Here is a 16,974-nt window from a genome sequence, read left to right on the forward strand (position 1 = left end):
TTTCTGTGAGGGAGGCGGATGAGCCCCACAAAAGGCGCTCGCGGGCAGCTTCCCTCCTGTCCCACACAAGGCAACCCCCCCCGCTGTCCAGCGAGCTCGGGGAGCGGAAGGGCTTGGGAGAGAGCTGGGGAGCTGGCCCTGCCTGTGCCAGCCCCTTCTGGGGGTGGGATCCGGGCGGGGCTGAGACTCTCGGCTCCTCCTCGCCAATCGCTGGGTTTTGGGGTTAGTTTCGGAGAGTGGACCCGGGGGCGGCTGCGGGGAGAGCGGGTCTCCGGGGAGACAAAGCGGCGGCGGCGGCGGCGCTGGGCTGTGAGCTGGGTCGGACGCCAGGCCCCGGCTGGGATCGGGTTTCTGTTCGCAACAGGTTCCCAGCGCTGCCCGGCTCCCGGTGCGCTGCGGCCGGCACCGCAGGCCGCTCCGCCTCCCCAGGCCCCCTAACGGCTTCCGCAGCGTCCACAGGCCCCCTAATGGCCAGCGCCGCGTCCACAGGCCCCCTAAGGCCCAGCTCCGCCTCCCCAGGCCCCGGCCAGTGATCTCCTCGGTCTCGGGCGGGGCGACCCGGCACCATCCGCCTCCATGCGGTTCGGCTCCAAGATGATGCCGGTGAGTGAGGGGTCCCGGCCGGTAAAAGGCGGGGAGGGGGGCAGTAAGCGGACATGGGGGGTGCGGTGGGCGGGCAGGGCAGGCATGGGGGGGGATGTAAGGGGGACACGTGGGGGGTGGACTCTGCTCGCATCTCGTATTGTTCAGTCTCGGGGCGCCGCGATCAGCGAATGTGGCTCATTGGCACCAACACGTCCCTCAGTGCGTGGGAGTCTGGGGCCAGGCGTGGGCAGAGTCAGGCCAGAGGGAGTTTCGTGGAGAAAGTTGAAAGGGGCAGAAGCTCGGACTCAAACTGGAAATTGCCTTTCGCTCCTGACTCCAGGGTCTCTCGGTTCCTCTATGGTAGCAACCGGGCGATTTTCAGAGATGGGGGGCGGGTGGGATCAGCCGCATGTATCTCGCCGCCGCCCCCTCCGCCCCCCCCGGTTCAGTATTTACGTTGGGGCAGTGCTGCTTGGAGACTCGCGTCAGCAAATGGAGCTGACTCCTTATCTTGGGAAGGGTCTGATAGCGCCGGTAAACATCGGAAGAGAAAATGGATCCTGCCATTATAGAGGCAGAGACGGAGGAGCTGGGGGAGATCATCAGATTAGCTCTTTGTTCCGAATCTGAGCTGGCTTGTGTTGGGGGACTTCCCTCCCCCCCTCTAATCTTAGTGTTTACAGCTATTCTGCTTGCTCCGGTTTCTCGCTGAGATCAGTGTAACGAGCCCTCCAGGGGAGAATAGCGAACCTTGTGGGGAAAAGTGCCCCAGGTCAAGAGTGGCGAGGCCTGACAGGCGCTGGGCTTGCGGGGCAGGGCTTGGTGCGCAGTGCACTGGGGCGTGAACTGCGGGGGAACAGGTAGCTTGTTGGTGAAACAACAGTGACACAACATTCCACACGTTTAAAGGGATGATGACGTTTAGCCTTCGGAAAGAAGGGTTCGCCATACACTTCCCTTACTCCTCCCAGCCACCAGCTCTTCTTGCATTAGATAGTTCCCCTGATTTTTTTTTTTTTTTTTAAGGATTTAACCAGCCATCAGTCTGAATTATCTTCAGATGCACAACAGTCCCTAAACGTTGAGTTTGTTCCACTTCGAGAATTCTAGATGTTATGGGTGGAACTGGCCTGTTTGGCAGGAGGAGAGACTGAATAAGCTAAATTGTTTTGTTCTCTCTAGCTTATTCGGTGTGAGTTTGCAAGTTCTACATAACAAATTCATGAACAATTCTTAGCAAATTAGAATTCCTAAATTTGTCTAGACACAGACCCCGGATGTGGTCTTGAGATTTCCTACATCTGTTTTCTTTTTAAAATGTCCAAGCTCCAAGAGGATGAGTGCCTTTTGTTGTTTACAAAATCAACTGGTTTTGCCTAGTTTCAGGATATTCTCCCATTGACACTGAAGTAGGAATTACCAGGAGAAATTTGTAGTTTATGAAGGTTGTGTCCACGCTAGGTAAAAAAGGTGTGTTTTCAATACTTTAGAACTGACCCGTACCAGCTAACTGTGTTAAAATACAAAGTGCTCTGTCTACCCTATGGTTCTAACATGAGTTTAAAAACTCATCTTTGTTTCTAGTGAAGGCAAGGCCTAAGCTGAAGACAGCTGAAGTTGAATGAAGGGATAGAAAGGTTTTGCTTTGGCACAAAACCTCTGACTGTGGAAGAGAGAGTCATTAATCCCTATGTTGCAACTGGGCCAAATTGGAAGTAATAGTATCTCAGAATATTTGGTATTAACCAACAACCAATAGAGCCCCAGATGAACCATTGTTATTTCTAAGAATGGCAGATTACAAATAAATACAACGTGTTGGGAATTCCTGTGCTTCTAGAAAAGCCTGAATGGAGATTGCTTGGAGTATTTTAGGTGGCCGTGTGTGCATGTTCCATGCATATGGCCTTGCTCTCCAGATGGTTGAAAAATCAGGGCCAACGCTATGTGTATGAGTAACTTTACACAGCTGCATAGACCCACTGAACTCAGTGAGATTATTCATATATATAAAGTTATTCACAAGTGTATTTGCAGAATTGGGGAATTGTATTCTTCTGATGCAGTATATTGTCAATTTAAAAACACCTTCCCATCACAAACCCTGGAAGCTGACTGAAGCAAATAGGGATCCATAAACAGGAAGAGAATGGCCATTTATTAGGAGATGACACTTGAGTATCTCAGGTGGACATGGTTTGCTTGTTCCAGGAAAACTAATGTCTCTTCTCCCTTTCCTATCACTCTTTCCTCCCCATTGAAGAGGCAATAATGAGGGTCGATTTTAGTCCAGCAGAACAAATCAAAGGAACAGTAAGTGACTTTAATTGGTGTAATTAAAGAGTGAGCAACCACTATTGGTGTAGCTAAAGTTACAGTAGTCAAACTTTTTGGAGAATTATATTGTCATCAGCCCATGGAAATCTGAGGGAAAAAAAGCAATATATAAAGTAGCAAGGTGTTAATTCAAAGATCATTATAATTAAGTAAACATTCTGTCACCAGATAGTAAATCTGTACAAGAGACTACTCCTCTCAGCTAACCAGCTGTCTCTGAAGATCATCCCAAAGTATCCCCAAACAATTCTGTTCCTTTATTTGAATGCTACCTCCATTTCAAATCTACTTCTGTCTGTCCTTTCAGTAGTTGGTTGAGACAAGTGCCAGTGCATGAATTGCTGTAGGTGCTCAGACTTCCATTTCATGATCACTCAAATCTTGATCATTCTGTTTTTAATTAATAAAATAAAGAGATCACTGCAACCTTTACCAGACTGTGTTTACTACATAAAGTAATGGATCAGTCTAAATTAGAATGGGTTAAGTGGCTTAATATTAGCGAGCAAATATAGTGGATTTAGAACTCAGTGTTTTTAAAGGTTATAATGTATTTTGTTGCTCTACAGGCTCTCATTTCTAATAATTACATTAATTGGGGGATGTAGGAGGAGATTTTAAAAGGCACAAAGAGCAGTTAGCTGCCCACTGGGCGTTGATGCCTAAACAGCCCCTTGAAAATCTCATCTAGTAAATGCAGTCTGAATGGATATGAACAGAAATGAACTGGAGCCCAAGTAGTGCTAAAAACACCTGGGAACATAGATAATAGCAAGGCTTAAAACAATTTTTTTGCAGTTTCTTTTACCCGATCACCCTCTTTTGATGATTAACGCTGTTTTGTATCTGCAAAAATCATATTCAAATGATGAGATTTTTGGAGTCTGGCTGAAAGAGTATTATTTAATATTTGTCTAACCAAATGTATAGCAACTAGGAATGACATTGAACCAAAATGGACCATGCTTGACACTTTGGGAGAGCGATCTCCTTCCTGGTGTGATGGTGGGACTCTTATGGGCATAAATATCTTCATTCATGCTGCTGAATGAGGAATAGGAAGGTGGTCCTTAAACATCTTCCAAACCCACCCACCCACTCCCGTTTTGTGGTAGCTTTTGTATTTTCCTCTGCTTCTTCCCTATCTTATCTCTTCCTTCCCCAGTAAAACAATCCAGCTGAACCCCCTGGCACCAGTCTCATACTCTCTCTTGCCCCACCCAGTGCAATGCATACATATGGTGTTAAATAGTAGAGTAACTATGGTTACCAAGGAGCATTACAACTGAAGTCTCTTTCTTGCAGTGATGATGTGTAGCAACTAAGTTGCTGTTGTAACCATATACCAGGAGAGTGTTGTTAAATTCTGCAAGAGAGTAATGAATTACCTTTGTGTATAGGTAAACTGCATGCATTTCTAAAGTGCCGTCAGAAGTAGTGACAGGGTTAAAGTCAGAGAATTAAATGAGCCACATAAAATTCTCACCTTCCCACAAGCCTTCAACAGATGGAGTGCGATTTGTACTGTTTTGTTGTGAAGAGGAGCTGGCACATTTTCTAAAATAGCATATCTTTCGGCAACATAATTGGTCCCCTTTACGTGTTTTGCATTGTTACCATAAAGATGAGTAGATGTTAGGAAATAATTTGCATCATTATGTATGCTGGATAAATAGCTTTGCTGAAAGGGTAGGAGGTTTCACAGATGGAGCTAATGCAGAGACTGTGTTACAGGCAGAGGCTTCAATTCAGTCTGAAATCTTTGTTGGTTGTAATCGCTGTAAGGTCTGGATCTACAAATGGGCTTAGGTGTTGTGATGCAGAGCATTGCAGTGCCCAAAATTTAGGCACCCAGGCAATCGCAGGAACAATGCTGATCCACAATCTCGAGTTAGGTGCTAGGCTCCCTATGCGATAAATGGAGGAGAGAGGTGCCTAGGAAGTGCTCGACAGAAGCCAGCACACTAGGTGGGGAGTTGGCTAAGCTAGCCAGTGGGAGATGCCAATGACAAGAATGTGTCCAAATGCCTACCCTTCTCCTGGACATAAGTGCCTAAGTCTGGGTTGCAGCAAGGGCGCCTATGATCTACAACTGGGAATCCCTCTCCTAGAGTCAAGTTGCTTACGAGCCAAAATTCTTTCTGTGAGAATGAGCCCAGTGCCTGCCTCACTCAGTGCAAAATAGAGGAGGAGGAAGAGGTGGTGGTGGTGCACAGAGAAAGCAATGCCACTGCCTGCCTTGTAAGTTTTAGCCCAGTGGTTAGAGGACATACTTGGGATATGGGAGCCAAGGATTCAATTCCCCACTCTGAGTGAGGGAGACAAAGGATTTGAACAGGGTCTCCCATACTTTTCAGAGTGCTCTAACCACTGGGCTATGGGATTTCTTGATGTAGATTTCCCTCAGTCTCTCCTGTTGAAGCTGTTCTAGTGTGTTTAAATAACTAAAGTCTTTGGAGCAGGAGGACGAGACCCTGCATCGCTTACTTCCTAGTGGTTAGGGCTTCCACCTTGGTTACAGAGTCATTCTCACTCTTGCCAAATAACTCTTTAATTATTTATCCACAATGGAGCACCTTCAACAGGACAGACTGAGTGCCCTCACTACAGAGTATGTCATAGCCTGGTTAGAGCACTCTAAAGTCATGAACATTCGAGAGCCCCTTGGATGTTCCAGTGTGCCAGTTCCTATGTTACTGTTCAATGGATCAGATCAGTGGTCCATCTAGTGTAGTTTTCTTTGACTAAAATACTTCCCTCAATGGTATTATGAGAGAATCTGATTTTAACTACTTGGGATTTACAGACCCATTTTAATACTTTGCATTTTAAGCATAGACCTGCATCTTCAGTAAGTATTCACTACCTTAATGTTAGATAAGGAAAAATGTCTATCTGATGCAGATAAACAGTTGTTTTTGTTGACCCTGAACCATCTTCCTTCATTTGTGTGTTGCTTATTTAGGCTCCAGTCCTGCCACGGGATCCACGCAGCCAGACCTCTGTGTCTGTGACACCCAGTTGACTTTAGCATGAATTTGATTGCCTGACTGGGGCTTATATTGTAAGCACCCCAAGGCAGGAGCTATGTCTCCTAATCTGGTATACATTGGATACATTGGGCTTGGTATACATTGGATCACTAAATATAATTCTGGACATTTTAGCTAATAATGTAAGTCACTTAGTGGTGTTACCAAAATATTTTTTCATAAAATAATTTAATACATGATATTCAGGGTCTTAATTTCAGGGATACTTTGCACAGAATGTTGAATAATTCTGAGAACATGTTTTGCTGGTCTTCTTTCCCTACAGTACATTGGGTACGTGTGGCATTTTACAGACCATGAGTTGTCGTGATTTGTTGTTGTGAATCATGACAGTAAATAATGTTTCCTGTACACCTATAGTTCAGCGGTTTTTGTTAAAGCAATGTGCTTTTTTTGTCCATTGATCAATAGCTTCCTATTAGTTTGTGAAATGATTTTTAAATAAAATTTATTTCTATGTTGTCCCTCTTTACAGACAACCCCATTCTCCCAGAAAATATTCACCTGAAATTTGTATTTTGTAGTACATTACAATTTGTTCAGTATGTCAGTTTCTTTAAGCGCTTTCATCACAAATGATCTGTCACTTTTTTTTTTTCACACTAGATCAGTCTGTGGAAGTCCTGGGAAATCACTATTATGGTTTTTGCTCCTGATCGGTCTATTCATCAGTAATTCATTCAGACTGTGAATGCCTTGTGGGTTTCCTGTTGTTACTGTTGCATGGGTCGGGATCAGATGGGGACAGGTGGGGTTGGACACTTCATATAAAACATTTCCTTTCCCCTGTGGCTGTTACCAGATGGGATCTCTGCTTTATTGATGAAGGGCCTGTCTGAAGAGTTGTATGCTAGATTAATTTGCATGGAGGTTAACGGAATTTTAATAGAGGCAGGTACAATGGAGATAACATTTGTTCATTTATCCTCATTCTGGTGTCTTAAAGTGGCAGTGTGCCCAGTGTTCATTTCAAATTAATTATGATAATAAGTTGGCTTTAAAATGCTTTCTGGGTTTACCAGCTCTCCTTGTTAGCAATCTGCCTGGGAGATCTCCTTGCCCCCACAATGCATGTCACTGAACTTGCTGAGCGTGTTCAATAGGGCAGGGTCTTGTCCCTTTCAAAGGGAGGCCCTGTGAATAAGGAGGTGGGACGCACTGTAAAAATGACTTGCTTAGAGTGACTTTTTTGGCTTGGCCTTTATAGCATCAGGGGAAGAGGAGTAACTTTATTTTCTCACATTTGTGACCTCGCTGGGGAAGAAGTTGGAGGGTTCCTTTGTTACCCTGGGAATGTACACAAATGTCAGCTCTAGTATCAAAGAGAGGGTTATTTAATACTTCAGAAGCTGGAAGGTGCTCACATTCATGTGATCCTGAGCACATCAAGCCATCCTGCTCTTTCACAGCATTACTGTCTTAAAGCCCTGTTTTTAACTTTTGTTGCTTACTTTTTACCAGCTAAAACTCTTACTCAGGCAAAACTCCTAATAAGTTCAGTAAGAAATGATTAAGGAGCTTGAAACAGGGCCTTTTGTTTGACTTCAAGATAGTATAGTGTATAAAGGTCAACAGAGTTCTTTGGTATCATGTGAAATAGTCATATTTTTATATGATGCTTTTAGCCACTGTTGCTAAATTGTTTGAGGAAATTCCAAACTTTTTGAATGTGGGAGAAATGAATAACAATTGCAGATGGTGTGGGATAGCTAATTCTGTCACTTAGATGAGAATTTTAGGCAAATAAATGCTCTTGCTGTAATCAATGAAGGTTGCTTGTTATCAGAAATGTTAAAAGGTAGAAACCAATTCCCATCTTGCTGTTGTTAATCACTGATATTTTTGTTCTCGCTATTAGTCCTGTAATCAGTTTAAAATTAGTCACACCAATGACATCACCACTTGTTTCATAGTTACTAATAGTGCTACAGTAATATTTAGTGCAAAGCCAGTTTTGCAGATGTTTAGAAATCTCCAGTTTCTGTTTTAAGCAATGTTAGTATCAAGAATGTTTTCTTTATGTGGTAACTGGATACAACTCCTCACTCCCTCTTCTATTTTTATCAGCCTGAGGTAGGCATGCCAGGTATTTCAGTAGATACTTCTGTATCCATTTGTTCTGCATTACAGAACCACCCACCATACATGCTCGAACATTGATTAGCATGAAGAGATCCTTTTTGATAGAGGGTATTGTGTGTAGGTGACAAAACTACGCTGAGGTAAGCATGTTGTGGGAGCCATTTAAAAGGAAAGAAAATTTTCCTTTATCTTATTTTGTTGTTGTTGTCTCAGTTTTAATACTTATCAATTTTATGAGAATAAAACATACATGAGTGGATTTAGCCTGTTCTTCCTGCAGTGTTTTAAAACAGTTACTAGGCACTTTTAAAAAAAACTGGTTTTGATTAACATGAAACTGATGTGGAAAAGCTGCTGTGGGAGAGATCCAGTTAGATTATACTGTATCGTTCTGAAATGGAATAAATAATAGGGATGCTCTCACATCCAAAGGCTTGAAAAGCTTCTGATATATTAATGTTTTGAGTTGTTAGTTGCTGCAATATCTTTTTTTATTTAGCACTCTTTGCTGTGGATCAAGGAGTTGTATAATGGGAAACTTAAGATAGAGGAGCTAAGTGACTTGCCCAAGATCATTCAGCAGGTCAGTGGAAGAGGTGGGAATGGAGCTCTCATCTCCTGACTCCTGCTCCTGGGAGTCATACCAACTGGGACACGTGTGTATGTCAGTTTCATTTTGGTCACACAAAAGTGTCATTAAATGTCATTGTCTGAAATAATCGTATCTTCTCCACGCACACTTGAGCAGGGTTTTGTGGTTGTTGATATACGGATGCTAGGGGAACCTTGAGCCCGTTGTGTTCTGGACTGTGCCTCTGAGCAGATTTGAACCCTGACTGACTGGGTGGGGCTGAAAAGAGATTTCAGATCAGCTTTCTACTGAGTGCTCCCCTTACACTCCTTCTTTAAGACTTTTAATCTTGTAGCTAGTTCTGATACTTTGAGATCCATTTAAAATAGCACATATTCATTTTATCAGGTAAGTCAAGAATTTTTCTTCAGCCTTGATTCTTCAATTCTGTGAGGGTAATTACTAAGCACATAATTTTATATCTAAATTCAGACTCTTACTCTGTTTTGCTATAGTAGTGCAAAGCTAAAGCTAACAGTTCTCTTGAGCTGAGTTTTAAGGGAGTTTCTGGAATTATCTGTCAGTTTCTTGGTGCCAGGGTACCTACTGTGTTTAAGTAATGAGGTTGTGTTTCTTTACAGAGATATTATCAAATGAGTTTTGTTTGTTTGTAACACATTTCTTTGTCACTCCATTCCCTCTGTTTTTACCTTGGGGGGTGGAGGTTCTCAACATTACACTCTGAAACAATCCTTGTGTTTTAAAATTTTTTCACTGGCTGCACTTCACTACTGTGCCACTCTTGACAAGCCCATTTTGGTGAAGAGAGGATATGAAAGTAGTAATTAGCTCTAAGGATGTCTTAATCTGAAGATCTCAAAGCCCTTTGTTAAGGAGGGGACGGAGTAAGTACTATCATCACTTTACAGGTGGTGCAGCTGAGGTGGAGACCTTTAGAGGGTGCTGTCAGTTTGAAAATCCCACTTCTGTATGAAAACTTTGTACCTATTGTTACAAATGATGTCTAAAATCATTATAATTGAAAGATTTAGAGACAAATCTTTTAGTTTGTTTGCATTGTGTGTTTGACAACTCCTTGTGTCTGTCAGTTTCATTGGTTTGTTGATCATGCCTACCCCGTCCCATGCCCCAGAAGGAGGTGTTCACTTGTACCAGTAAAAACAGAGCTGAAATTGAAAGAGAACAGGCAACAAGCAGGCTTTGTTCAGAGAAAGGAAAAGGAGGAAAAGTGTTGCTCTCAGGTCCAAAAGACACATTAAAATAACAATAAATACTCCTGGGGGAATTCTGTGCCACTGCACATGTGCAGAATTTGTTCCCCGCAGATTTCTTTGCTTCCCCGCAGAAAAATGACTTTCTGATGGGGAAGCAAAGGGATGCCACAAGAGTGGTCATTTGACCCTCCCCAGCAGTATATTTTAGGTGCCCAGGGCAGCCAGAAGAGAGGTAAATCTCACTGTGGGGCAGGAGGCAGGACTGGGGAAGACCTGGCTGGTGGCTCCTGACCCTGCGCTAGGCTCAGCTGCTAGTCTTGGCTGGGCAGGGCAGGACAGGACTTCTTTTTCCCCTGCATGGCATCTGGGGCCAGGTCAGACCCACCCCTAGATTTCTCCCCCAGCTGCAGGAAGCTCTGCAACCCCTCCCTGCCCCCCTTTCTGCACCCGTTGCTCCTCAGCTGCAGGGGGAGGGATCCCTGTGCAAGGAGCTGCTTCCTCATCCACCAAACCCCCATGCATCCAGCTCCTCCTGATGAGCCTCCACTCCCCCTGGATCTGGACCACCCCAACGAGCCACCCCGCACCTGGATCCCCACCGCACTGAGCCCCAACCAGCTGTATCTGGACCCCCACCACCACTGAGCCTCCCACACCCAGACTCCCCCTTCAGAGTCACATTACTATTGCACCCAGCACACCCCCAATAAGCTCCTGTGCATCCAGATCTCCCCCCACACCCGGATCCCCCACTGAGTTGCCTGCACCCAGATTGCCCCATGCAGAACCATCTCAACCCACACCTGGATCCCCCCACACTAAGCCCCTCCACGCTTGGATCCTGCCTTTCTGAACCTACCTGGTGCACCTGGATTAGAGGGGCAGGCCCACTCCTTGTGCTGTGTCAGGGTTGAGTGCAGCTCACTGCTGAGTCATGTTGCAGGGAGGGGAGCTACACAGTGATCTCCCACCTCTGTGCAGCCAGTGGCATGTGATCCCCAATGCCGTGCTGGAGCCTCCATATTTATTTGACAAATAAAATTTGCAGAATTTTAAAATATTGTGTGCAGAATTGTTAATGTTTTGGTCCAAAATGCCCTCAAGAGTAAAGAAAGCAGCAGGAAAACCCATATTATTTGTGTGTGGGTTTTTTTTGTTTGTTTGTTTGACCTGACATTAAAGAACCCTAAACAATCTATTTAAAGGGTGCTCCAATGAAAAATTAATTAGTGTATTTACAAAAATTCAAATTGTGTCTTCCTCGTTGTCATGAAACATGTCACTGGTAGAGCTTGGAAAGAGAACTGCGGTCTCCTGATTTCCTGTCCAGTGTTCTGGTAAATAGTCTGATTTCTTCTATGTTCTAAAACACTTAAATTTTTTTTTTTTAAATATAGCTCAACTGTGAGTTTTGGAAGGGGTTGTGTGCTTCACTGTAGTTCAGGGAGGTGGGACTAACAGAGATTTTAGGACCTTACTACTGATTATGTAGTGAGTAGTGTGTGTTAAACATTAAAAGTGGAATTTTCAGATGTACTCAGCATTGGCCTTATTCTGCTCTAATTGCCGTTGTGGGGCTAGAGTTGCACCCTGAATCTTTGTTTTTGTAAATGAGAATTGATTTGCTACACATTCTAGTCTTATAAGCCCAATACTGTCTCCCATATGACTCTTGCTGCAGTTGTTTAAGTTTAAGTGAAAGGATTAGACTTAAAAAACCCCTCAACATTTAACAGTAGGCGTATGCTACTAGCATTAGAAACAGGTGATAAATTCACCTGATCTAGGGAAATCTTTCCCCATAATCACCTGACCTTGCTATGATTTATGGACTAAAGTTGAGTTAAGTGTGGTTTTGGATTATGGGTATTATGTTGAGGCATAAGCATCAGTCATCTTTTCTTATCAGTGCGATTTCTAAGTGTGAGGTGGAAAAGAGGAGAGTAAATACTTTAAACCCCCTGCAGTATCACTGATATTAGTTAGCCAGAAAATAGCAAAGTCTGTGTGGTGCAGCTGCTGCCACCTCTCCATGATAGTCTGGTCTCCTCAGAAGTAGCGTGGGTTAAATGTGCTGTCATCTCACCACTGGGCCTCCTGAAAGAAAGTTTATGTATAGATCACAGCTGGTATAGAACCTTATTTATTTGCTATGGACACTGAGAAACATTTCTCTCCTTTTTTCATTGAGGAAACACGTGTGCGTTGAAAGGCCAATGAGAACCATTGAGTTTTTTAAAATAGTATCCCACAGGAACTCTTTGAAAGCCTTTCTGCTGGCCTGTTGCCACCGGGGAAGGCTGCTGACATAACAGCACTGCTGATTCCAGGTGGAGTGGCATGGCAGTTGAGCTTCAGGAACAGTTTAAAATAAATAAATACAAAGATTCCTTATGGGTTTGATGTGAGCAGAGAAAAGGAAGACCGTTCAGGCTTATGGCTGTTGCTTTCATAACCCCATTCATTATGCTTAGATGTCATCTTCTGTTCCTGGAGGGAGGAGAGAGGCATCTGCAAACTTCTTTGCTTGTGTTGAGTAAGTTATTACACTCTAAAGTAGAAGGATCTAATCTGTTTTTAGAAATGGAGGGTATTGAGTTTGTATGGATGAAAAGTGTATTAATTGCTCTTTGAACCCTGACTGTGTGCTAGGACTGAACACAGACTGGGTTGAGCAATCCAGTGTCTGCCAGAAGGGGCATATGATGCAAAGGCCTGGTCTGTCTTTCATTGACTTTAGCAGGAGGATTGAGCTCTTATTTAGACAGACTGTGCTGTTCGATCAGTGGTTGAAGATCAAACCTTCATGCCATCTGTTTTAGTTAGGTTCTTGTTAACACTTAACAATACAGAATGGCTGACTAGTTGTCACTGAGAGGCCGCGCAGAAATGGTTAGTGGACACTTGGGGAATATGTGCAGGAAGGGAGTTCCGAGTATAGATGTCATTGTGAAAAGAGTTGTTGTATGTTCTCTTATACAATCTCAGGAACACATTAGGGTCTGTTTACACCCAGTTTTTTTGCACTGATTTAACTGATTAAATTAGTTTGTCTACTGATTTAAATTGGTTCAGCCCCCTAGTGTGGCTGCAGTTTTGTGTTTGATCTACAATTTCACTGAAACAAACTATAGCAATATAAGACCTTTTTATGCCAGTATAACTGCATCCACAGTAGGGGATTACATTAATTTAACTAGGTCACTCTTTCTACCAATTTATTTAAACCGTTACAAAACCTGCGTGTAGACAGACCCTTATTCTCTGTATCATATAGCCAGTGTAACTCTCAAAATCTGAAAATAAAACACTTCTAAAAAAGTGCTTTGAAACAGTTACAAACCATCTGGCTTTCAGTACTGATATTATGGATGTCGGTGGTCTGAAAATATAACCAACCTTAAAAGATACCCTTGATCCGAGGCATGCTTGGTTGTAAATTCAGATATAAAACTGAAGTACCACATTTATGTAGGTATAACTTTTGGCTAAATACTTTCAGTGAGTACCAAGGCAAAATGTTTGTTCGACGTTTTATTTGAACTGCTCTTTTCCTAATGTCCTGCTTATGGAAAGTCTGGCCTACACGTTCTGTTGTACATAAACTAATAGAATATGTTTTTAATAACCATAATTGAGTGCTTCTGAGATCAAGATTCTTGTAAATTGCTCAGTTCAAGAGCTGACAACAAAAGGAAGAATGCCTTTCTCTTTTATGCTTGGTCACATGCATCCCAGTGCTCATATTTGATCTGAGTAGGGTAGCTCAAAGTTTTGACTACAGCTTTGGTAAATGGCCCTTTAATGGATTCCTCCTTCTTGTCCTTCCTGGCAGCACAAGTAAACAGCATCAAACTGGGAACAGATTTAAATAATTCTAGACTGACAAACTTCAGAAAATTAATATGGCCAAATTAGATGGCTCAGAAAAAAGAGCTTGTAATGAAGGTAGTATCTAAGCTATAATTATGCATCACTTCTGTTCAGATGTATAGACAGATGAGATCTCACAAAAAATCTGCTGGAATATGGAAATTGTCATCTGTGAAGTAGGAGGGGTGCAGCCAAACCTAGCGTCATTGTGTTCCAATTATAACTGTATTTTGATAGGGAAATTAAGTCCCTGGGTTTTGGTTGCATAGTCTCCAGATACTTCTCAGTGTCGCTGATGTGGGAGAAAAAAAAACTTAAAATAGCAAAAATCAGTTTTCATTGTGTACTTTTTCTCTGTCGTGTGGTGGTGTCACTGTTCTCGACCCTTAAAAAAGCTTCCTCTTAACTGTTTCCCTATATTATAGAAAACAAGTTGTTTTATCTCTCTCTGAAAATGAAACGCGTATCTCTTCAGTGAGAATTTCTCTGTGTTGTGCAAATTATCTTTAACCTAATTTAGAGAATGGAAACTACTGTGTCTTCTGGATTAAAAGTTAAGAGTCTTGTATTCTCCTGCGATACAATTAAAAGGAAGAAGGGCTGTCCTTTATTTAGAACCAGAATAACCTTAACAATTATACAGTACTTCCTACTATACCACTCCTACCTTGCATCATAACTTCCTTTCTCAGAGTTATGGCTAAGTGCCACTGCAATATAAACTGAGCTGTGTGCGCAGTGGCTGAGAAGGAAGGATCATACTTTGTATCGAGCATAGCTGTAGGTAAATATTTATACGAAATGAAGAAAAACCAGTCTGTACACTTCTGTTGCATCTTACCTTATTAAAGTGAACTGCTGAATATGAAAGGAGCCAGGATCATGTGTGGTTTCTTCTAGGAAGGCTATTATGTAACCTCTTGTTTACCTTAGCCTCTAAATACAGAGTCTGAACAGGCTGGCTATTGAAGACCAGATAGATGTTCTGAAGAACTTGATATGAAGAACAGAAAGGAATCATTTCTGTTACTGATACAAACTTGGTGAAACAACTTTAGATGCTGCCTCTCTCCTGTTAAATTGAGAGCTAGAACTACGTACCAGTGTGGAATTCTGTTGGTCAGAATATAAAAAAGCTGCCATTGTGCCAGCTGCCTTTTGTTTAGAAAGTTGCAGTCAAGTCAGCAGAAATGTGAAACATTTTAATAGCTGATTTCTTCATGGCTGGCTTGTGAAGATGAAGCATCAGTGTTTGTGTTTTCCAGGGCTAGGTAAGATCCAGGACTTGTTTATAAATGAGCTTTTACTTATTTGTAAAAACTCACTCCGGCTGAAACTTTGGATGCAAGGTCTCTGCCTGGAAGTATTACATCTATATATTTCTCTCATACAAATTCCTTTTTCAATTTAATAGCTAGTGTTCTTATTGGCCCTAAAACATTATATATTACTGTTGTTTGTTTTTTGTACTCTAACTGAAAATAACTCTGTTACCATTTATTTAATTCCAGATATGAATCTGGTTCTTGTAATTCTTCCACCTCCCACACAGTGTTTTAAAAGCAGCTACTGCACCTCTGAAATAATGGCTTTCTTGTATACAGCTAAAATGTTCTTATACATTCTCACTGTACATGGAATTAATGGGGGAAGAGGAGATCTCTGCCTTGAAGAGCTTGCTGTCTAATTTAGATACAATACAAACAGTGCTGAAAATTTGATTCTATTACACATCACTATTAATCTGAAGAATTTCATTTATCTGACTCATTTTGATGGAACATTAAACTATGTATCATGAAATGTCTCTCCAACACCATGTCCTAGTGCTGTTATAAATATCTAGGGAATTAAAACTAGCTTTTTGTGGTTTAAGAATATTAAAGTTAAGGGTGTGTCTTAAACTCACAAAGAAGAAAAACCTCAGAGTTGAATGCTGAAATGACATCATTCACTTGGACTCATTCACAGTATTAAAATAGTTCATGCTTTTTATGGAGAGGTAGTGTTCTCATGGGTCCTACTGGGTTCTTGTATCTCTGCCAATTAGTTGTGTGCCTCAGTTTTCTCATCTGTAAAATGACCAGATTACTTGCTTGCCAGTTTGTGCTGAGGCTTATTGTTTGTAAAGTGCTTAGATGATAGGTGCTATGTAAGTGGAGTGTGTTATACCATTTATGCTGCATTATACCTGGGCAGAACAGGGTTAGGTTAAAGAGTTAACCCTGAATTTCATTATTTTTTGTAGCGAGATCAGGTGGGTGAGATAATATCTTTTCTTGGATCAACTTGTGTTGGTGAAAAAGACAAGCTCAAAAGCCACCAGGTGTTGACCATGGTTATTCCTGTCTCCACCAGGGACCAAAACACGTTCCCCTGCTCTTGAATGGATATCTGTAGGAGAAGACTGTCTTTAGGTGTCCAAATACACAAGAAATTGAGTTGCAAGGCCCTTCCAGAAGTAACATATTTATGTCTCAAGCTGGTCTCTTTCACCAACACAAGTGGGTTCAGCAAAAGATATTACCATATCCACCTTTTCTCTTTCATATTCTGGGACCATCATATCTACAACAATGCTGCAAACAATATTTATGTAGGGAATTTAAGGCCATTAATGAACTCTATATTTGAACATAGTGTTTTGTGTGAGATATATATGTTTAGTGTGTGTGTTGTCTCAAAGGGTTGCTGCTAATTAAAGGCTAAACTTCAGAGTTTCTGCATAAGAGCTTTGACTAGAACCTGCGGGAAAGTACAGACTGTCCTTTTTACTTAGGTTAGTTTCAGGAATTACCTAATCCGTGCTGTCAGAGAAGCTGCATAGTAATTGAGTTTTCCAGTCAACACATGCACTTAAGGATTTAAAGTACTTGGTATAACTGAAGATTTAATTTAAAATATTGATGTGAAATTATGAGATGGAACAACTTTACAAATTTGAAGATTTTTGCCACCTTTTTTTTTTTTTTTAGAGCGTAAAGGAAGGAAAACCCAGGCCCTTGACAAGGGACCCTGCCAAAGTTAAGAACTTCAGGACGGCCTTAGTGGGTCAGACCAATGATCCATCTCTTAGCCAAGTGTATTTCTTTTTCCCTTAGTTTCTCCAGTACACTTCAATCATTATAGTAATATCTTCTGACACAGAAAACACAGCTGGTTCTCAGCATACCATCCTATCTGCTCAGGTGAATGGCCAATAAACTACATAGTGCAAATATCTCCTCAGCTACTTGAA

General features: G+C 42.1%; 1 protein-coding gene across 2 annotated transcripts in view; it reads left to right on the forward strand.

The window, feature by feature from the left end:
• Positions 1 to 520: 520 nt before the first annotated feature.
• TP53BP2 (tumor protein p53 binding protein 2) overlaps positions 521 to 16,974 on the forward strand; it is a 60,812-nt gene continuing 44,358 nt past the window's right edge. The window contains exon 1 of one of the 2 annotated variants that reach the window (XM_032781725.2): positions 521 to 603. In XM_032781725.2, coding sequence (XP_032637616.1) covers positions 577 to 603 — 27 coding nt within the window. In that variant the 5' untranslated portion in view covers positions 521 to 576. Of the gene's footprint in view, positions 604 to 14,426; positions 14,517 to 16,974 lie in introns of those variants that run through there. The other variant, XM_032781726.2, reaches the window with a different exon arrangement.

This window comes from Chelonoidis abingdonii, chromosome 3 (genome assembly GCF_003597395.2).
Source record: "Chelonoidis abingdonii isolate Lonesome George chromosome 3, CheloAbing_2.0, whole genome shotgun sequence".
Lineage (NCBI taxonomy): Eukaryota > Metazoa > Chordata > Testudines > Testudinidae > Chelonoidis > Chelonoidis abingdonii.